We start from the raw sequence: 23,491 nt of genomic DNA on the forward strand, positions 1-23,491 counted from the left end.
CTGACCACTGCTCCAGAGTCAGCTGGGATAGGCTCCAGCCCCGTGACCCTAATGAGAATAAAGCGGTTCAGAAAATGAGATGAGATATGTATATGGGCCACTCTGGGTCATTCACCAGTCTTTGGTGTGGGAATCTGTGGCGGTCTGATTGTGAGTGCAAATGGTTGTCTGTTCCTGCCTTTTGCCTGAAGTCATCTGGGATAGGCTCAATTCTCCATCAACTCTTGCCATTAAACAGAGGCATTGTAATTAATGTAATCTTATTGAAGGACGGAAAAGATGTAGGTGCAGCAGGTCGAGAGAATATACAGAAGACTATAAAGAAATAGAGTGAGAGAGAGAGGGAGAGAGAGAGAGAGAGAGAGATTTGTGTCCTTTGGGAGAATCAGTAAGTGTTGATTAATGTATATATTGTACATTAAGGGGGCTCTGTACAGACCTGAGGTTTATCGTGGACTACTATATCTGATCACAGAAGAGGAAAAGCCTTCATGGACCATGCCACCATAAAAACTAAATTTATCACTCGACTCAATAAACTGCAGAGTGCAGAGCAATCACCTCAAAGAGAACATAATCTAACTGCTGCTACGTTAGATTCCTAAAAAGATTAGTCTGTGTTTTTTTTTAGTTCAGTTTTACATGGAAGGGAATTAATATTGTTTGTGTACGCCTGTGTAAACTTTTTAAGTGCTGTATAATACATGCTGATTAAAGATGGTTTGGATGCATATCGCATCCTAGCTGAAGGAGCAGAATTCTTCATCAGCACATATGTCATGGTATGAAACTTTAGTGTATTCCATAAGGTACAAAGATTTTAACTCCAAACATTAATTAATAATGTTGAATATTTCAACCAACGTGGGTAATGACATAATGCCCTAACATAATAGATTTTTTTTGTTGTAAATACTACCTCTTAAGTTTAAACGTAAACACGTTTTATGTAATCAGATATCACTTGTAGCTTTTAAATGGGCACAGAAGCCTATCCGGTATCGTTGCAATAGTTCATGGAGTCAGCCAATCAGTGGGAGAAATTGAAAAATCCACACGAGTTTATAACTGTCCAAGTTCATGCCTTTACTGACTTTCAACGTCAACAAGGTAGCCAATTGTGTGAACTTTGTCTCAGGTGTAAAATATTATCTATTATTATATTTTGTTTTTTCTTGTCCTCACAAATATGTTTGCATACAATTTCCATAGCTACCAAAAACGTTAAGGTATATTTATCATTGTATATCCTTTTGTGTGTGGTCAACAGCGACATTGGCATAAACAACAGACACTGAGATTGTGAGGAAAAATGAAACGATAGCCAATTTGGAAGTGATTTGAAGCTCTCTGTGACCAGTACAAACACTGTAACAACCGCTTGTGATCAGCTTTTGTGTACAATCTTAGATCAAAATAAGAATTAAAAAAACATAAAGAATTAGCATTTTACCAAACATACCAATAGTTCACTTAACTTAATCCATTATCAGTGGTGTTTTATTTATATTACTAGCTCTCTATTTTACTCCATAATCAGTCCTAAATTTAAAAAAGTAGTTAATGGAGTTTTTTCCATCTTGTTTACGGCAATAAAGCATTACATTCGATTGTCATTAGAGGATGCCAATTAAAAGCAGCTCATTTAAATTTTGCCTCCTGATAGCTGTCTCAGTCACTGTCTTCTTGGTTTTAGTGCTGCCCTCTTTGATTCACTGTAAACACCCCCTTAAGTTTATGGCTCACAACAGGGCCTGCTACTAGTCCTTCAGCACAGGGAATACTGACCAATAAACGTGTTTGGTCTATGAATTGGTCACAATTATTAAGTGCTTGCAGGGTTTTATTGGCCACGAAGTTATGAGAAAAGGGGCATTACATTCTGGCATAAAGGATGGTTTATTTTTTCATCAGAGAATGACAGGGGCATATTATATGCAGTATGAAGTGTTTTCACTTTTCTCATCGCCATGTCTACTTTCGGGATGCTAAATATTGAGTGAATCCCTTCCAATATACAATATGTGTTCCTTTTCTTACAATAATAATGTTGTGTAGCCTCGGTTGGGGAAAGGAGTGTGACCCAAAAGCAGGAACAGAAGGCAAACATCCTTCACAATAGAAAGTGCTGCACAAACTTAAGGTTTAATGTGAAAATAGCTGCAAAATAAAACTTTGGGTTGATGACGATATCAATCACCTGGGTCACACAGGGGTCAGCAGACAAGACACAAGAAAAACACACCCAACCACCAGACTACAACAAAACATGACAAATAATAGGAAAAAAATGTAAACAACATAAAGTAAAGTAGCGATCCCCAGACCTTTTCTCACCCGTGTGTGGGGAGGGACACATTATAAGACAAGAAAGGTGTTACGTCCATGGGAGACGTCAAAACAAAGTTGGAAGGATCAGGACCCGGTTGCCGCCACCGACCCCCTTGTCCAGGGGGCCCGGAGAGTCATCGCCGCCGACCCCCTAGTCCAGGGGGCCTGGTGAATCGCCGCCGCTTATGGGCGGGCAGGAACTTGGCGGGCAGGAACTTGGGCAGGAACTTGGCAGGCAGGAACTTGACGGGCAGGAACTTGGTGGGCATTAACTTGGAGGTTATAACTTGGCGGTTATAACTTGGCGGTTATAACTTGGCGGTTATAACTTGGCGGTTATAACTTGGCGGTTATAACTTGGCGGTTATAACTTGGCGGTTATAACTTGGCGGTTATAACTTGGCGGTTATAACTTGGCGGTTATAACTTGGCGGTTATAACTTGGCGGTTATAACTTGGCGGTTATAACTTGGCGGTTATAACTTGGCGGTTATAACTTGGCGGTTATAACTTGCCGGTTATAACTTGCCGGTTATAACTTGCCGGTTATAACTTGGCGGTTATAACTTGCCGGTTATAACTTGCCGGTTATAACTTGCCGGTTATAACTTGCTGGTTATAACTTGCCGGTTATAACTTGGCGGTTATAACTTATTCAATTATTGACATTTAATTAAATAGATTGGATCACGGATAAGTAACCTTAAGGGAGGCGATCTTCCAAAGTATCCCTCCCGAACAGTATTTTGCGTACAGCTTTAAGGAATTAAAACAAAAACAATCACGCCTTCATTTGACCTAACAATCATATAACAATTACATAAAGAAGCCCGAAGTGCGTCACAAGTGTTATGAACGTGGCAGAAACAACATTCTTGTTATTGGCCAAATGACCCTGGCCTCGTTACAAAAGGGACCACCGAATCTCGAAGACCCAGATTGGGTGAATTGTTTGTAAAAACATCCTGGAACAGGCAGTCCAGGTTAAGGATGACTTGGCGGTTATTGGTGACCTTGCAACACTTTGAGAATAATAAGAGAATGATTTAACAAAGAAATGACTTAATACAACTATATTTATAATAGTAATACAGAATAAACCCAACAACACCCTTACAAGAAGGAGAAGCAGTGTTTGTAGATGGTTCCTCAGGCAAAGATGAACTAGGCAACACCAACACAGGCTATGCAGTAGTCACACAACAAAAGACCCTGAAAAGCGGAAGATTGACAGGAAACCTGTCAGCACAAGCAGCAGAACTAATTGCATTGACAGAAGCATGTAAATTATTCAAAAACAATGCAGTGACCATTTGGACCGACAGCCAATACGCCCACTCGACATTACACATCTTTGCTGCCATGTGGGCACGACGAGGCATGAAAACATCAACAGGAAGACCAGTTCAACATGCCAAATTGCTCACTGACCTCTGAGCCGCTGTACTGCTACCCTCCAAAATAGCAGTATGCAAATGCAAAGCTCACACCTCAGCAAAAGACACCGTTTCTGTAGGAAATGCAAAAGCAGATTTGGCCGCCAAACAAGCAGCTCCAGACAAAACAAAGATCATCATGCTTGCCAACCACAAAGAAACACAACAACACAACACATCCCAAAACAAGTACTGATCGACATGCAAAACAATGCTCCAGAAAAAGAAAAAAAGTGCTATGGAAAATGATGAACATCGAACATACCCCAGAAGGCCTCTACCACAAAGAAGACCGACCAGTCATCCCTCGCAGTCTATTCCACGCAGTAGCCACATTGAGTCATGGGAAGTCCCATGTCTCAACAGGAGGGATGATATCGATGGTAGAACAGACAATGACAATACCACAGGGTTTACAAACCTATTTTAAAACTTTTTGTAGGTCATGTCTGGTGTGTTGTCGTCACAGTGCTCAGGGAAACTTAAGACCACAGAGAGGGAAATGCCCAGTGGGCTCCTACCCATTTGAAGTTTTACATATGGACTTTATTGAACTACAGAGAAGTGGTCAGCACAAGTACTGTTTAGTGTTAGTAGAATCACTAACTAAATGGGTTGAACTTATTCCTTCAAAACATCCAAACACCCTCACAGTAGCCAAAGCCATTTGTAAACACAATACCAGAACATGGCATTCCACGAGTCTTGTGGATTGATAACGGTAGCCATTTTGTAAATAGCATCGTTGACAATATGGCCATCCATTTAGGGATCACCCTAAAAAATCATTGTGCATACCATCCACAGAGCGCAGGCTTAGTTGAACGGACCAACGGTACTGTTAAACTAAGACTCAAAAAGATCATGGAAGAAACCAAAAAAAACATGGCCTGAGTGTTTATCTCTAGTAAAAACTTACATGAGAATAACGCCAAACCCACAAGGGATAATGCCCTTTGAGGCAGTAACAGGCAGACCCTGTGTGCTCCCCTTATGGGAAAACCAGCCATGGCCAGACAAAACAGGAGAGGCAGATCCATTGACTAAAATCACTAAATGGTTATGTGAATTGTTTAAAGAACGTACTGTGTCAAGAACAAATGATCTGCCCAGTACCCCTCTTCCCCCCGCACAGGAGTCGGTGACTTGGTGTTGGTGAAGGTGATGGTCGAGCCCACGCTGGGACGGCCCATTCGTCGTTCTGACCACACCCACCGCTCTAAAAATCGCTGAGAGGGACACGTGGATCCACCAGAGTCACTGCAAAAAGGTCACCTAACTAAGACAAGAGATACCCCCTGATTCGTGTCAAAAAGAAGAAGAACAAAGGAGAAGATGACCCCTTTTCAGACATTGTTTGGACTTTGCCTGTGGCTAACCATCACCACAAGCGCCACAAAGATAAAAACACAAATCTGGGGCCCTGAAGAGTCACATTTGCAGTGTACAACTTGGCTGAACCCCAAAACCTTCAAGTACGCCTACACCGTCTGCTCACCACAAGCCCCCGGAACTGCAGATCTTGTGGTGCCCCTAGAACAGGGGTGGCCAACCAGTCATAGACCAAGAGCCACATTTTTTTACTGTGTTACCACAAAGAGCCACATTTTTTACTGTGTTACCGCAAAGAGCCACATCACACAGATTTATTGTAAATGTCACACACTAGCATAGTAATGACATAAATTGACTCCTACAGTACTAACACCACAGGCCAGTCATTATCAACAATGAACATTGTGTGCACTGTCTCACACAGACAAACTCTCAGTTCAACCAAGTCCACAAACAAAAATATAATAATTTAAAATAGCGTTTTTCTTTTTCTATGCATGTTACTTAGTGGGACTTCTGTCATAAAATCAGAGCCTATTTTTGCGCAACGTTCGCTCCTCGTGAGCTGTCATTTATTATGAATGGCTTTTAACTAGCGCGCCCACCACGTGGGTGTACACCTCGCTCTCCTATTGGCTGCTCCCGGCTGAGCACTCTCGCCTTGGTCTGCCTCGCAGGGGGTGCGGCTTTTTCAGCCGACGCTCGATCTTTGGGATACTTTTTGTGTGCGCGACGCCGTTCATTGTCGCTTCTGGTTCACGGGAGCTCTCCCACTCTGTTAAAAACGTTTACTCAAATGACCTTTCTCCTACTGGGAAACTTTGAGGTATTTTCATCCCAAGCACATGCGCATTGGACGAAAATACCGTATTGAACTCAAGCGAAGCGCACACGCAAATAAAAATAAAACACAAATACAAACTTTGATATGGACGTAAGAGCCGCATGAAACCGGGCAAAGAGCCGCATGCGGCTCGGGAGCCGCGGGTTGGCCACCCCTGCCCTAGAAGGACTCAGAAGCAGGTGCTCTACCTGTAGTATGGAATACTTCGATTCAACTACAACGGTGACCGGAAGCGAATTTCCGACACGACAATGGTATGCGGGAATTCAACCAGAGTGGGACGGGAGGAAGTACCGAGAGAGGTGGAATTCAGTTTTTGCCATGTCCGATTCTACTGTCAACTGGAAGATCACTGACACTGCAAAACAATACCAGGAAGAATTCCCCAAACTCAAGAAGAAGAATACCCATTTGACCATAACTGTAAAAACTGAGGAACAAGGGTGTCTCCATTTCGCTTTGGTCCCATTTCAATTCTGTATCCTAGAGCCCGAAGCACAGCCCACTTATACTGCAGGCAACCCTGATGCGTATAAACATGTCCCCGTTAGCATCATTAAAGTAAAAGAAAAAGATCCGATCAATCTGTTACAAGCTTGGGATGACCCCTTTGATCAGGGTAAACATACACACCCCCTAGCAACCAACACCTGGTGGCAATCTGCCATTATGACTGCACACAAGAATAACGTGTCGGGTTGTTATGTTTGTTCCCTTTTACCCCATGCAGCTGGACAGCCAGCTTTGTATGCTACATCATTTACACACACAGACGGATTAGAAGCCGTAGCCAAAACCTTTGCCCCCACTTCTAATGCCAAACGCCTTTCTGTGCTCAATCAAGCGTCCGCTACAGGATTTAAAATCACCTTAGACAAATTACATTTGGCTAATTGTAATGATATTGAAGACGACTCATACTGTTTCCCCTTGTGTGTAAATTTAACAGGAACAGGGGACAGGTCCATCTCATCAGTCGACTCCAAGCACTGTAACCACACCACACTTATGCCACTTAGTTATGCACCTGAGGCAATAGAGGGAGTCTGGTGGATGTGTGGCTCGAAGGCGTATATGCGACTGCCTGTCAGCGCCGCAGCCATCTGTACTCCTGTCTCTGTCTCTGATCACACGTACATAGTAACAGCAATACCAGCCCCCCAAACAAAAGGCCCAAACGCTTTGTTACTTTCAAGGAACATGATCCCATATGGGGAAGTAATGTCCCCATAGAGCACAGATATTGGTCAACTAGTGACAGAATCCTACAAGCCCTGTTCCCCACGTACATTGACGGAGGCAGAAAGACAATACAGCCAGATAGAGAAAGAGGCTTTGGCCATAATTTTTGGTGTGACCAAATTTCATATATACTTATATGGCCGCAAGTTCAGTTTAATAACTGACCACAAGCCACATCTGGCCATTTTGGGAACAAAGTCGGGAATCCCCACTTTAGCTGCTCTGCGAATGCAGCGTTGGGCGCTGAGAGTGATGGCTTACAATTACAATATCGAGTACGGAACGTCGCCGGAAAACGCCAATGTAGATGACTTACCTATACTGCCAGGGAAGGGGAAGGATAACACAGCGGAGGAAAACAGCACCTTCTATTTCACAGTAGTGGATGAGCTTCCCGTGCAGGCTATGGAGATTGCAAAGATCACTCTCAAGGACCCAGTCATGTGCAAAGTACTGGAGTCGAATCGGTCTGGATGGCCAAGTCATAACCAGGACGTGCGACTTAACCCATACTTTTCCCGGAAAAATGAACTGTCTGTGGAACAAGGATGCATATTATCGGGAATTCGAGTTATCATTCCACCTGCACACCGAGAGCGACTACTGCAGGATCTTCACCAAGGACACCCTGGAGGATGCAGAATGAAGGCCTTGGCCAGGAGCTACTTGTGGTGGCCACAGCTGGACAGTGTTATAGAATATAATGTGCAACAATGTGAGGCCTGTCAGAGTGTGAGGAAGCTACCAGCAGCAGCACCTCTACACTGCTGGCAGTGGCCGATTAGAGTTTGGCAATGAATACATATTGACTTTGCCACAAAAAGGCCATCGCCATGGCAACAACCACCGCAGCCAAAGTGATTGAGGTATTGCAGAACATCTTTTCGTCTTACAGTCTTCCTGAGGAGATTGTTTCCGACAACGGCCCTCAATTCACGTCACAGGAGTACAAAACCTTCCTGCTGAGCAATGGAATAAAACAAACTTTGGCATCGGATTACCAACCCGCTTCCAATGGAACTGCAGAGCGAGCAGTTCAGACAGTGAAAGCATCACTGCTGAAACAAGTGCTTGATGAAAGGAAACAAAATATCACCATAACAATGCCGGACCGGCTAGCTAACTTCCTGATAGCATACAGGAGTACACCACAGTGTTATGGAATGTGCTCCAGCGGAATTGTTCCTAAAACGTCAAATCAGGACCAGTTTCAGCTTACTGAAGCCAGATCTCGGTTGGGTCGTGGAAGCGAAACAACAAAGGCAGAAGACATACCATGATAAAACCCCCTTCAAGCTGAGAAATCTGTCTGAGGGTGACTCAGTCCTGATCCGGAATTTCCGTGGAGGAAAGGAGAGGTGGACAAGAGGAATAGTGGAAAAGATACTCGGACCAGTCACCGACATGCTGTGGAATGGAATGAGCCGACGCACAGTCCACATAGGCCACCTGCTGTACAACCAACCATCCAGACCAAAGACGTTGCAGTTTCCAGATGAGCAGCTGGACGTCACGAACAAATACTGGTGGTTCATGCATATGTGGATAGAAAAGGCACACCTGGAGCAGTAGGTGGTAGCCCGTACTCACCGGAAGAGACACCTTTGAAACATATGGAGGCTAAAGAGACACAGGTAACACCTTCACCTGGCTCAGTGACAAAACAGTTACACCGGACCACCGAGCGGTCAGTTCCCCAGAGGTGTTTGGGGGCAGGTACCCAGTAAGAGTAACAGCACCTCCAAAGTGACTGAATCTGTGATCAATCAGTTGTGAGGAACGTGGTTCCTGCAATAAAATAGTTCCGGTTCCTACAAAAATGTGAAAAAGAGTCTCTGAGATGTATGAGTGTTGAGGGTCAATGGTTGTCTGTCTCCTTGTATCATACAATTGGCTGGCCACCAATTCACTAACCCTGACCACTGCTCCAGAGTCAGCTGGGATAGGCTCCAGCCCCGTGACCCTAATGAGAATAAAGCGGTTCAGAAAATGAGATGAGATATGTATATGGGCCACTCTGGGTCATTCACCAGTCTTTGGTGTGGGAATCTGTGGCGGTCTGATTGTGAGTGCAAATGGTTGTCTGTTCCTGCCTTTTGCCTGAAGTCATCTGGGATAGGCTCAATTCTCCATCAACTCTTGCCATTAAACAGAGGCATTGTAATTAATGTAATCTTATTGAAGGACGGAAAAGATGTAGGTGCAGCAGGTCGAGAGAATATACAGAAGACTATAAAGAAATAGAGTGAGAGAGAGAGGGAGAGAGAGAGAGAGAGAGAGAGAGAGATTTGTGTCCTTTGGGAGAATCAGTAAGTGTTGATTAATGTATATATTGTACATTAAGGGGGCTCTGTACAGACCTGAGGTTTATCGTGGACTACTATATCTGATCACAGAAGAGGAAAAGCCTTCATGGACCATGCCACCATAAAAACTAAATTTATCACTCGACTCAATAAACTGCAGAGTGCAGAGCAATCACCTCAAAGAGAACATAATCTAACTGCTGCTACGTTAGATTCCTAAAAAGATTAGTCTGTGTTTTTTTTTAGTTCAGTTTTACATGGAAGGGAATTAATATTGTTTGTGTACGCCTGTGTAAACTTTTTAAGTGCTGTATAATACATGCTGATTAAAGATGGTTTGGATGCATATCGCATCCTAGCTGAAGGAGCAGAATTCTTCATCAGCACATATGTCATGGTATGAAACTTTAGTGTATTCCATAAGGTACAAAGATTTTAACTCCAAACATTAATTAATAATGTTGAATATTTCAACCAACGTGGGTAATGACATAATGCCCTAACATAATAGATTTTTTTTGTTGTAAATACTACCTCTTAAGTTTAAACGTAAACACGTTTTATGTAATCAGATATCACTTGTAGCTTTTAAATGGGCACAGAAGCCTATCCGGTATCGTTGCAATAGTTCATGGAGTCAGCCAATCAGTGGGAGAAATTGAAAAATCCACACGAGTTTATAACTGTCCAAGTTCATGCCTTTACTGACTTTCAACGTCAACAAGGTAGCCAATTGTGTGAACTTTGTCTCAGGTGTAAAATATTATCTATTATTATATTTTGTTTTTTCTTGTCCTCACAAATATGTTTGCATACAATTTCCATAGCTACCAAAAACGTTAAGGTATATTTATCATTGTATATCCTTTTGTGTGTGGTCAACAGCGACATTGGCATAAACAACAGACACTGAGATTGTGAGGAAAAATGAAACGATAGCCAATTTGGAAGTGATTTGAAGCTCTCTGTGACCAGTACAAACACTGTAACAACCGCTTGTGATCAGCTTTTGTGTACAATCTTAGATCAAAATAAGAATTAAAAAAAACATAAAGAATTAGCATTTTACCAAACATACCAATAGTTCACTTAACTTAATCCATTATCAGTGGTGTTTTATTTATATTACTAGCTCTCTATTTTACTCCATAATCAGTCCTAAATTTAAAAAAGTAGTTAATGGAGTTTTTTCCATCTTGTTTACGGCAATAAAGCATTACATTCGATTGTCATTAGAGGATGCCAATTAAAAGCAGCTCATTTAAATTTTGCCTCCTGATAGCTGTCTCAGTCACTGTCTTCTTGGTTTTAGTGCTGCCCTCTTTGATTCACTGTAAACACCCCCTTAAGTTTATGGCTCACAACAGGGCCTGCTACTAGTCCTTCAGCACAGGGAATACTGACCAATAAACGTGTTTGGTCTATGAATTGGTCACAATTATTAAGTGCTTGCAGGGTTTTATTGGCCACGAAGTTATGAGAAAAGGGGCATTACATTCTGGCATAAAGGATGGTTTATTTTTTCATCAGAGAATGACAGGGGCATATTATATGCAGTATGAAGTGTTTTCACTTTTCTCATCGCCATGTCTACTTTCGGGATGCTAAATATTGAGTGAATCCCTTCCAATATACAATATGTGTTCCTTTTCTTACAATAATAATGTTGTGTAGCCTCGGTTGGGGAAAGGAGTGTGACCCAAAAGCAGGAACAGAAGGCAAACATCCTTCACAATAGAAAGTGCTGCACAAACTTAAGGTTTAATGTGAAAATAGCTGCAAAATAAAACTTTGGGTTGATGACGATATCAATCACCTGGGTCACACAGGGGTCAGCAGACAAGACACAAGAAAAACACACCCAACCACCAGACTACAACAAAACATGACAAATAATAGGAAAAAAATGTAAACAACATAAAGTAAAGTAGCGATCCCCAGACCTTTTCTCACCCGTGTGTGGGGAGGGACACATTATAAGACAAGAAAGGTGTTACGTCCATGGGAGACGTCAAAACAAAGTTGGAAGGATCAGGACCCGGTTGCCGCCACCGACCCCCTTGTCCAGGGGGCCCGGAGAGTCATCGCCGCCGACCCCCTAGTCCAGGGGGCCTGGTGAATCGCCGCCGCTTATGGGCGGGCAGGAACTTGGCGGGCAGGAACTTGGGCAGGAACTTGGCAGGCAGGAACTTGACGGGCAGGAACTTGGTGGGCATTAACTTGGAGGTTATAACTTGGCGGTTATAACTTGGCGGTTATAACTTGGCGGTTATAACTTGGCGGTTATAACTTGGCGGTTATAACTTGGCGGTTATAACTTGGCGGTTATAACTTGGCGGTTATAACTTGGCGGTTATAACTTGGCGGTTATAACTTGCCGGTTATAACTTGCCGGTTATAACTTGCCGGTTATAACTTGGCGGTTATAACTTGGCGGTTATAACTTGGCGGTTATAACTTGGTGGTTATAACTTGGCGGTTATAACTTGGCGGTTATAACTAGGCGGTTATAACATGGCGGTTATAACTTGGCGGTTATAACTTGGCGGTTATAACTTGGCGGTTATAACTTGGCGGTTATAACTTGGCGGTTATAACTTGGCGGTTATAACTTGGCGGTTATAACTTGGCGGTTATAACTTGGCGGTTATAACTTGGCGGTTATAACTTGGCGGTTATAACTTGGCGGTTATAACTTGTCGGTTATAACTTGCCGGTTATAACTTGCCGGTTATAACTTGCCGGTTATAACTTGCCGGTTATAACTTGCCGGTTATAACTTGCCGGTTATAACTTGGCGGTTATAACTTGGCGGTTATAACTTGGCGGTTATAACTTGCCGGTTATAACTTGCCGGTTATAACTTGCCGGTTATAACTTGCCGGTTATAACTTGCCGGTTATAACTTGCCGGTTATAACTTGCCGGTTATAACTTGCCGGTTATAACTTGCTGGTTATAACTTGCCGGTTATAACTTGGCGGTTATAACTTGCCGGTTATAACTTGGCGGTTATAACTTGGCGGTTATAACTTGGCGGTTATAACTTGGCGGTTAAAACTTGGCGGTTATGAACTTGGCGGGCGGGAACTTGGCGGGCAGGAACTTGGCGGGCGGGAACATGGCGGGCGGGAACTTGGCGGGCAGGAGCTTAGCAGGTCGGAACTTGGCTGGCAGGAAGTTAGCGGGCAGGAACTTGGCGGGCAGGAACTTGGCGGGCAGGAAGTAGGCGGGCCAGCTGGCACGGGAAACCTGGTTTGTGACTTCGACGCAGGTACGACTGGCGGTCCAGCCGGCATGGGGAGTATTGTGCGTGACTTAGGCAAGGGTGTGACTAGCGGTCCACAGCCGGCTCGGGGAGTCTTGTGCGTGGCTTTGGCACAAGAATACGGGAAGCTTGGACTGGCAAGGTCAAGCTTCTTTGAGAGCTTGGTAGTGTGGCTGCATAGCAAGAGGATTTACGCAGAAATTTACGCAGACGATCCGACAACGACGCTAAACTCACAGGTGTTTAAATATGCAAATTGTGAAGTAATTATGAATCAGGAGGAAACAGGAGGGACAAACGAGAGTGGGCAAAACAGCAGCAGGCTGCTCCTTACAAAAAGTAAGGGGTACACATACAAAAATAATCTACCATGCATTACATTAAGAAGGAAGGAAGAAGTGAACATTCAGTAACCACCAGGAATAAAATCATCACTAAATATGGAGAATGCTCTATCAGGATGAGATGATTCCTCTGTATATCAACACGATTAGAAACAAAGCCAAGACCTTTTATAATAGCTTAGCTCCTGACAAAGACAATAAAGGTGAACCTCCGTGTTGGAGTTATTTTGGGTACTATTAAATATGTGCGCAATCATTATGTGTGTGGAATATTAATCATTATATGTATATGTGAAATATTAATCATTATATGCTTGATAAACGCTTAATTTAATTGTTGGCGAAACAAGCTCGAAGGTCTCTCTTCACGGCAGCTGGCTCTGAGCTCTGTTGATTATTTGACTTAGATTAAAAGATTAGAAAATCTTTCTGACATTCTGGTATCTGTAAAAGGCAGGACACTCGGCCATCACTTATAATGCCGGCGCCGATGCCCACCGGATCGGCTACTCCCACCCCTCATTAAATTCTTGCGCAGACGCCTGCCGGACAGGCCGCTCCTCGTCAAGTTCCTGCGCAGACGCCCGCCAGATCGGTCACTCCTCTTCAAGTTACAGCGCGTACACCCGCCAGACCGGCCACTCATCAAATGCCGGCACGGACACACGCCGGACCAGCCACTCCTCACGAAATGCCGGGGCTTACACACGCCGGACTGGCCACTCCCACTCCTCGTCAAGTACCGGCGCGGTTTAAAGAAAAAACCTGCCCTCCCCGCCAGTGTTTTTCTTTTTCATGGACATTCAGCTTCGGGGCGTCTAGGATCAGTCCCCTAGAGGGAGGGGGAGGGCTGTTTAGGAAAAGCTTGTTATTGTTTTTCCATTGCTTTCTCCCTGTGTTCTGATGTTCATTTCCCTACTTTTGTTTGTCCCACCTGTCTTGCTGTTGCACTCGTGCAGCTGCGCATCATTTCGAATTAGTTCCTGTTTTGTCTATTTAAACCCCATTGATTATTATGTCATTGTTTAGATCGTCTGCTTTATTTCCCTTGCCATGTGTCTGCGTGGTTCCTCGATTCTCTGTGGTTTCCCTAGTCAGGTTTGTTTTTGTTATTTGACTTCTCAGTCTGTTATTTTCTAAAATCCTGCTTAAGCTAATACATTTTTGGTATGAGCACTACTTCCCTCGTCCTCACCTGATTCCCCGCAACTGGGTCCTAATTCCTCGTATTCTCGCCTCGACGTCTCCCCAAAAGACCCTGTCCTGGGTGAGGCAGCAGCAGGTGCTGCCATTGCCCTTCCATAATCCTTCCCAGATAAGGCAGCAACAGACGCCGTTGGCATCTCTACGCAGCCCGTCCCAGACAAAAGCCCACGTCGATCTGGTAGTTCTGCTTTGCCAAATACACATCCGAAAAGCGGACCGCGAGACTTATTATTCAAGGTAGGCGGAGATAAACTTAGGCGGGAACAACAAGGGGAGGCGCTATATACAAAGTGATGACAGGCCTTGACCAGTAGGTGTCACTAAAATTATATTCCAGTTGCTCAAAGAATTAAAGAATACAAGATAAATAGATTACATATTCCACATCATCTCATTTCATTTTCTGAATCGTTTTATCCTCATTATGGTAACAGGGGGTGATGGAACAATTCTCATCTCTCTGCAGGCTAGGGACGGGGGACATCCTGAATTGGTGGCCAGCCAATCGCAGGGCATAAGGAGGCGGACAACCATGCACACTCACACCCATAGCTAGGAGCAATTTAGAGTGTCCAATAAGCCGACCATGCATGTTTATGAAATGTCATGGAAACTGGAGTACCCGGAGGAATCCCAAACAGGGGAGAACATGCAAACTCCAAACAGGTGGACTTACCTGGACTTGAACCCAGGACCCCAGAGCTATGTGGCTGATGCGCGAACCACTTGCCCCACCGGAACTTAAAAATGCTAAGATTGTTTTGATTTTCTTACAAATTCATTGAATTAGTTTGAAAATAAGTGCTAAAACTATCGATTTGTCTTTTGATTCGTATTTGGAACAGTTGGTATGCTCCATTTGCAAAAGTTATGAGCTGATGTAATTTTCTCTGACCCACTAATAAAACTGATATCCGATAAAGACATGTTTGTAACTGCAAAAGGGTGAACGTGAAAAGTTTTTTTTTCTTCCCTTCTCCAAATTTGGCGACCCGGTGGTCCACAAACAATACATAGCATTTATGCTAATAACAAAGTTTGGTGGGGATTTTAATTACTGTTTTATATTTTATTATAAAGATGGAAATTTGCACTTTAAAATGGGTGGGGCAAAATGTGGAGACATAGACTAATGAGTAGTTATCATTTTAAAAGGACAAAATACTGTACCTTTTTGCTGTAGACTCAGAAGCACAGTGTCTTCTCTTTCAGAATTGTACTCTGGTCTTAGAAACGCCTTCAGAATAATAGCACTGACAGCCATGTTTAAAGCCTCATTTCATGTACTTATTTTTTTATTCCTTAAATTTTGTCAGAGTGGTTAATAACAATATTTATTTTTACCGAATCTACCAATTTATTGGATTACATTAAAGATGTACCAGCAGGTGAAGCTAGGCTTGAATGACAGCATGCTCAGCTGCCACAGTAAAAATGTAGATTCAAACTGTTATGAAGGGTACGGAGTAGAAGGACGGGTCTAACACAAACTCAGACACGGGAAAAAAACGCGCGTATAATAAAGTACAAAGGCAGCCCGGCCAAGTAGTTGAGAAAAGTAAGGAAAAGAAACAACCGGCCAGAAGATGTTAAACTAAGATAAGACAAAATCTATACAGGTAATAAAGTACAAAGAAAGTAGCATGACTGAGTCATCAAGAAAACTCAAGATTTGAAAACAGCAAAAAGTACTCAGAGATAAACAACCGTAAGTCAAAAATGTTGCAAAAATGGTCGCATACAGCAGCAAGCAAGGGGGTACTCGAACGACAGCTGATGGTGATCTTAAATACTGGGTGCTCCTAATTCACCCCTGGTTTGCTTTACAGCCCCACCCCATCAACTCAACCAGATGCTGCGATAAAATAAAACACTGACTGCAGAAACCAATAGAATATAACAGTACCCGCCCCTCAATTGATGCCCCTGGCAGAGTACCTAGTTTTTGAAGAGGAGAGTGGAAATCCCTCAGACATGTCGAAGATCCAGGAGCAGGAAATCGAGGAATGCTCTTCACGGCTCCAGACTACTGAGGGACTGTGTGGTTAAGCTAGGAAGAGTGACTCTCCATATTTTGAACCTAAGTCTCAGTGTGCAGAAGGGTCCCCACCTTGTGGAAGACTTCCTGTGTGGGGTTCTAGTATTTTCTACCTCTACAATGTCTGTGTCTGTATCTGTTCTTGCTACTGCAATCAAGATGCAACTCCACCCTTCACGTGAGTGAGGCATAGTCATAGTCCTATTAGCTTGGTTTCTTTACACTGGTTCTGGACATTTTTTGGAACCATTCAGGCAAGGATCTTCTTGGAAGTGTGATTCTGCATATGTTCAACCTCAGCCTCAGTCTGCAGAAGAACCTAACCTTGTGTAGAATTAGAATTGTGTGATTCCGGCTTTATCAAGATCTATCAGTGGTGGGCCGGCATTTCACACCTGGGCCTTCAGTAGTGCTACGTGTGAATCAATCCAACCCTCAATTATTTTAGTATTTTATGAATATAAAACCTTTACTGCAGCTACAGCTGCGACACATAAAAATAATCAATAATAACCTCTAAAATGCATATATTATTTCAGAAAACATACACATTTTACTGGACAAAATTATTTTTATTTATACACAAAATCCATTCTCTTTTCTTTCCTCGAGAAGATTTCAATTACTCTATTGTTCAGATTACACATGCATTTCAGGTCCATCAATAAGTTATTTTCAATTGCCATCAAAGCTAATGCTGAAAGTCTAGTCTGTCCTGTTGTATTTCTAGAATATGTTTTGATTCTATTTAGGGCTAAAAATGTCCGTTCGACAGAAGCAGTGGACACAGGGTTGGTCACTGCCAAACAGACTAATGTGTACAGCTGCCCCATGCTCTCACTCAGATTTTTTTTGCTGAAGGAAGTCAAGATCAAGTGGAAGATTTTTCTGCAAAATCATCCATGGCATGCATTACAATGAGGCCCCCTGAGTCAGTACTAAATTGAGCCGATGGGCATAGCAGTGTTAAAATAAAGCTAACGGTGCTCTCTCCTTAACTTTAGCCTGCACCCCATTTAATCCAGAAGACATGACCGCTGCACCGTCATAACACTGTGCCACAACTTTACCCAGACATTCATTTTCCACCAGATGAATGACGAGACCTGCAATATCATCGGCTCGCTTCCAACTGGTAACATTTTCAAATCTGACGAAGCGCTCCTTGACACCTTTGCCCGTGACGTAACGCAGAACCAGTGCGAGCTGTGCTGCATTATTCGCGTCTGTTGTCTCGTCCACCATTACAGAGACAAACTGTGCTTTTTAAATTTTGCTTCTCATCTCTTCCTCCATCACTTCAACAATAGCAGTGATCAGGTCGTTTTGTATTTTGCCCGACGTGCCACTAAACACTTTATTAGTGGACAGGTGGTAATGTAAATCCGTGTTTTTCTCAGCAATGAGAGAAAGAAGTCCCACATAATTTATTTTGTTTGGGGAGGCATCGCTTTCACCGTGTCCCGGAATGAAAGTTCCTGCTTGCCCTAAAAAATGACTCAGTCTATCAAACTTTTTAAGATTTCCCTCTTTTCTTTACCTTTTCGTTGTGGCGCTCCGTTTCCCTGCGCACTTACTCGTTCAATTGTAACTTCACTCGGGATTCTCCAAAAGTCTTGGAGCGCCCCGTTGCTTGTAAGTGTCCGGCAGAGCATTGGTGTCGCGGCAAGATTAAGCGGGACATTTGGCGAACTAACCGGTGTAGAGCCCATCTGCAGTAAAGAGGAAGACTTCAACCTATGAGCGTAACAAGCTCCAAGTCACCACTTGCAACGTAGCGCAGTCAATATTAGGGTTATGCACCTTCAGCCAAAATAGTCCCAGCCACTCTGGCTGGAGTTTACCCACTAGGTGTCACCCATCAAGATCAAGAGAACCTGATTATTTTAAAGGTGTCGACCACGCACTGGTCCATAAAGAAGTCATCTGCCCCCAAGTCAATCAGCGCAGTAACTCTGGAAATAATTCTCCCGTAAGACACTAGACCTGGAAATTGCTTTCTCATACTATCCCGACGTCCTAATCACCTTAGCCGTCTGTGTGGAGACTGACATGAAAATTTGTTGTCATTATGCACCATTGTCCTCCTTCCTTCAGGAGTGAGCCAGAGGGGCGCAGATCCATGGGCAGCCTGAGAGCAGAAACAACACAATATGACATAAACCACAAACCTCTCTCTGCATGCACTTAACTACAGTTAATGCTATGAAAGTCTTTTGTTGTAAAACTAAATATAATTCTTTTTATGGCAGTTTGATGGAAATTTGACCGTAAACTTTTTACAGTGTTCCCGTATTTTTGTTTAGTTTGTTTGTTGTTTTATTCAAACAGTACTTATCCGACAACTATAGCTGGCAGTATTTTACCATATATTCTTTTCTCCTGTGGCATCGATTTATTTTAAGATCATATGGAATTTTGTGGTCTTTATAATGTAGAGAAAGTAAAAACAGAGAACAAACTCCCACCAAACGTAATTGAGGAACTTTCCCTCTCGCGCTACCTCCACTCTGCCTACCTCTCACCTCCTCTCCTCCCATGCTGGGACACCCTGTCTGCCCTCCCCCATCTGAGAAAGCAGGACTCCCTCAATCTCCTCACTCTCTATAATGTGGGATTTTAACACAATGCACCCCCAGCGGCCTCAGTCGTGCCCTGGACTATAGCAGAGGGAGCAGCTTGAACGAGCAGACATGGATGTCAAACCGCTGCCACTGATACTTCTGATAGCCGTATTCACACATGGACCTACAAGTACTGGTCAGTCTGAATAATAATTTCTCGGTTTAATGTTTCACAGTGTTTATTTATTTATGCTGTACATTCTCTTTTTATTACAGCTAATTATGTTAGTTTGGTTATTCACATATTTTTTCGTCTTTATTCACATATCGATAATGAAAATAATATTGTTATCCAAAAAACATTTATTTTGATTGAGAAGCTTCAACAACTATTCAACCGTTAAATGTGGAGAATTGATTAATTGATTATTGCATCTAGTCTGAGGAAAAACAGTTACACCGAGGTTAGACTATTTTTGTTGATGCGGTGCTGACAGATTAGAATTATATATATATATATATATATATATATATATATATATATATATATATATATATATATATATATATATATATATATATATATATATATATATATATATATATATATATATATATATATATATATATATATATATATATATATATATATATATATATATATATATATATATATATATATATATATATATATATATATATATATATATATATATATATATATATATATATATATATATATATATATATATATATATATATATATTTATATATAATGAAATCCAAAATAACCATGCGTGATTTATGTTTAATTAACACTGTTATGTTTTGTACAGGTAATAAGAATGTAATGTATAGGTAAATTGTTATGCTTGAAATAAACTAACATAATTTTCTGAATTAGTATTTTCTGTTTTAATTTAATAATGTACTTAAAGTATTTTTTTTTATTGTTCCAGATTTTTTTTTGTTTTTGGGCAAAAAAAAAATTGAAAAATGTGTTTTGATTACAGAAAAAAAACAATCTTGCAACTCTTTGCAATCAATATACTATCCCTACTTTGCCAGGTGTCAATTCCGGCTGGTGAACTGGCTAGCCTGCACGATGTTAAGCTTGTTGTTTCTGCCTTGCTAGCACCCCCAGATTTAATATTGAAGACATGTGTGCATTTGGATTTTCTCTTTGCTTTCTTTTAATTAGTTTCTAATTAGGGGGCAACAACATGCTGGTGATACCAATCAACGGATCCTCACTTCGTACTTCAGGGTGCTTGCTGCAAAGTGATCCCCTAGTTTACATCACAATGGAGCCTAGTCATTAGGTTGATATTACCTATATTACCTGAGTCTTAGCCATATGTGTTGGCACATTTGGTTTAGTTGAGTTATAAACACACGAGGATGGTCTTAGTTTCGTTAGGATGATTCATTCATTTATTCATTAATCAATAAAATCATTTGTTTATATTCGCTAATACATGATTTTTTGGGGGGATTATATATATATATATATATATATATATATATATATATATATATATATATATATATATATATATATATATATATATATATATATATATATATATATATATATATATATATATATATATATATATATATATATATATATATATATATATATATATATATATATATATATATATATATATATATATATATATATATATATATATATATATATATAAAATCCCCCCAAAAATCATGATAATAATTCATCAATTCGTGATGTGCCTTGCTTATTGCCCATAGTTAGCTGGGATACGCAGCATTCCCCCATCGTCCATAAGGATATGCAGCATGAAAAATGGACGAATTTGAAAGATAGTAGTATTATTAGAAATAGGATCTGTAAATTTGGGTCATGTATTAGGCCTACAAATTAAGCAAAGCTATTTTTTAATTGCCAAAAAAATAGTCACTTACACTCTAAAGATTTAAAGAACAAAGTCAAATGTATTATATTTTGAAAAATAAAAATATCGTGAGATCTTTATGAACCCAGCCACAAGCTGTTTTATGGAGTGTGTTTAGCATACTTTGATGTTTGTCGTGATGAGCTTACATCACATACAGCAATGGGGCCCGCGAGCCACCATGCTGGTGGCAAACGGGTGATTTGTAATAATTTTAAGAATGTTCTTTGGGTGATTTCCACTGAGGCTTTGGGAGCCGCAAAGTGCTCTTTTATGAAAGAGGGCAACATTAGAAATGAGGCGTTGAAGACCCTTTACTGACAGAGTGGTCAGGCTGAATAGGTTCAAGTGAAAAGCTAAAATTCTTGTGTGGGAAAATAACGTGGGCAAAAAAGGACTAATCTCTTTTTAATGAATATGTTGTCGAGAGCAATCGCAAATCAAGTTGTATGTTCCCATGGATTGGAAAGATGTTACAGTGGATTAAACACACTTTAGCACATCTAATGAGGCAATTCAGTAATATAATTGCTTTCCGTATAATTCAATAAAAAGGTTTATCCTCAACTGAGTGGTTTCATTGGAAATTAGTTTATTAATAGTTTATTTATCATTGAATAAATGTCAGTAAGAACAAAACACACAAGTTTTTTGTCTTCGGCACAAATATTGTTGTGCAATTTTGTTATTAGGGCTGGATAATACAAAGTGGATTACAGACGCTCCCCAACTTACAAACGAGTTACATTCGGAGCGCTTGTTCATGAGTTGAAATTGTTTATAAGTTGAAATTGTTCATAAGTTGAAATTGTTCATAAGTTGAAATTGTTCATAAGTTGAAATTGTTCATAAGTTGAAATTGGTCATAATTTGAAATTGTTCATAAGTTGAAATTGTTCATAAGTTGAAATAGTTCATAAGTTGAAATAGTTCATAAGTTGAAATTGTTCATAAGTTGAAATTGTTCATAAGTTGAAATTGTTCATAAGTTGAAATTGTTCAAAAGTTGAAATTGTTCATAAGTTGAAATTGTTCAAATTAAAGTTGATTCAGTGCTGTATTTTGTATTATAATTAATGTTTAAGGCCTATTTAAGTATATTGAAGGTTCATGTAAGTGCATTTGTATGTTTAAGGCTTGTATAAGTAACCAGCATTGGTTTGTATTGAAAAAACATTTAATAAAATGGAGAGAATACATACAGTACTGTATACATACATTAGAGAGATGGAGAGATTTACAGTGTTCCCTCGGTTATCGCGGTTAATGGGGACCAGGGGACCACCCGCGATGAGTGAATTTTCGCGAAGTAGGGATTCCCCTTCAAAAATGCTTAATTTGAATTTAATTCAATTTTTTTACCCCCTGTATACAGTACACCATATAGAATACGGGTAGAGAGAGCGAAATTCATGTTATAACAAAAAAACTGTAAAATATGTTGTTTCAATGTAATATTTGTATTTTATTTTCCGAAAAAAATCTGCGAAGCTCTGAGTCCGCGGTAGCTGAACCGCGAAGTAGCGAGGGAACACTGTACTAGAAACTGGGCAAAAGAAGCTATCTAATGACGATTACGCAGTTTTCTTCTTTTTTTCATCATAAATGATGCGGTAGCACTGTATGGCACCATTCAATTGATTTGCAACCTTTGTGCAACGTTCAATATTTGTGTCCTGCTGCTCGATCTTTCTGTTCATAAATGGTACTGACTGTGGAACGATTCAAGTTGTATTCCCGTGCAACGCTCACCACTTTCTCACGCGTATCAAGCTTCTTTATGATTGCCACTTTTGTTTCAAATTACATGGCTTGCCTCTTCCTTGCACCTCCCTCACTAGAAGCCTTTCACTTTTCACCAACCATATTGAATAATGAATGCACAAAATATTTAATGATAGAAATAAAAAAAGGTTCTTTGCGCACTGGAGATACGTCATGCACTTCCGCACTGCAACGAACTGGGTAGAGGAAGGTGGATGCTGGGTGAGCTTAGCTCTCACAGCGCCAGGGGTCGGTATTAGCGGCAGAAAGAAGCACTACTCGGAAAAAGGCGTGCAATACAAAATCGAACTTACAAAGATTTTTCGACATAAACGCAATGCGCAGACATTCTTATGTACCGTTGTTCGTAAGTTGAATGTTCGTAAGTAGGGGGGCGTCTGTATTTAGAACACCCTTAAATTCTTTGGGGGAAAATTTTACTGTGCGAGTACTAATTGAGTAGAGTCTTATAATACCAAACACTAAAATACAGAACTACAGCAGACCCAAATATTATAGAAAATTAGATAGCAATTATAATCCTAAAATTGTAAATTTACAGTAAAATTTGAATCTTGCATATAAAAGAAATATAATTATTCCTATCAAGTCTCATTATAAGGTAAATAAACAAAAAAAAATTAATTGTGATATAAGGAGTCAATACCTTCTATACATTACATATTTATAGGAATAAAAAAATACTGTAATATGTAAGAATAAGAACTTTTCAGGAAAAGATCCTTTTTGAACTTAAATCATTAGCGTAATGGGGAACATTTTTTATAATGTTGCAGGCAAACTAAATCAAAGTAGGCATTTTCAAATTTAACATTTTTCACAATATGTTCCATGCCATACAGGTTAGCTTTATATT

The 23,491-nt window shown here is 40.8% G+C and overlaps 1 protein-coding gene across 3 annotated transcripts in view; it reads left to right on the top strand.

Moving 5' to 3' along the window:
* Positions 1-23,491, top strand: part of cxcl12b (chemokine (C-X-C motif) ligand 12b (stromal cell-derived factor 1)) — a 50,257-nt gene that overhangs the window by 13,590 nt on the left and 13,176 nt on the right. Inside the window, exon 1 of one of the 3 annotated variants that reach the window (XM_077719085.1) lies at positions 18,114-19,109. The exons of the other annotated variants lie outside the window; for them this stretch is intronic. Within the exon in view, the coding sequence (XP_077575211.1) occupies positions 19,043-19,109 (67 nt within the window). The 5' untranslated portion in view covers positions 18,114-19,042. Of the gene's footprint in view, positions 1-18,113; positions 19,110-23,491 lie in introns of those variants that run through there. 3 annotated transcript variants of the gene reach the window in all.

The sequence above is a fragment of the Stigmatopora nigra genome, chromosome 6, assembly GCF_051989575.1.
Source record: "Stigmatopora nigra isolate UIUO_SnigA chromosome 6, RoL_Snig_1.1, whole genome shotgun sequence".
NCBI classification, from domain to species: domain Eukaryota; kingdom Metazoa; phylum Chordata; class Actinopteri; order Syngnathiformes; family Syngnathidae; genus Stigmatopora; species Stigmatopora nigra.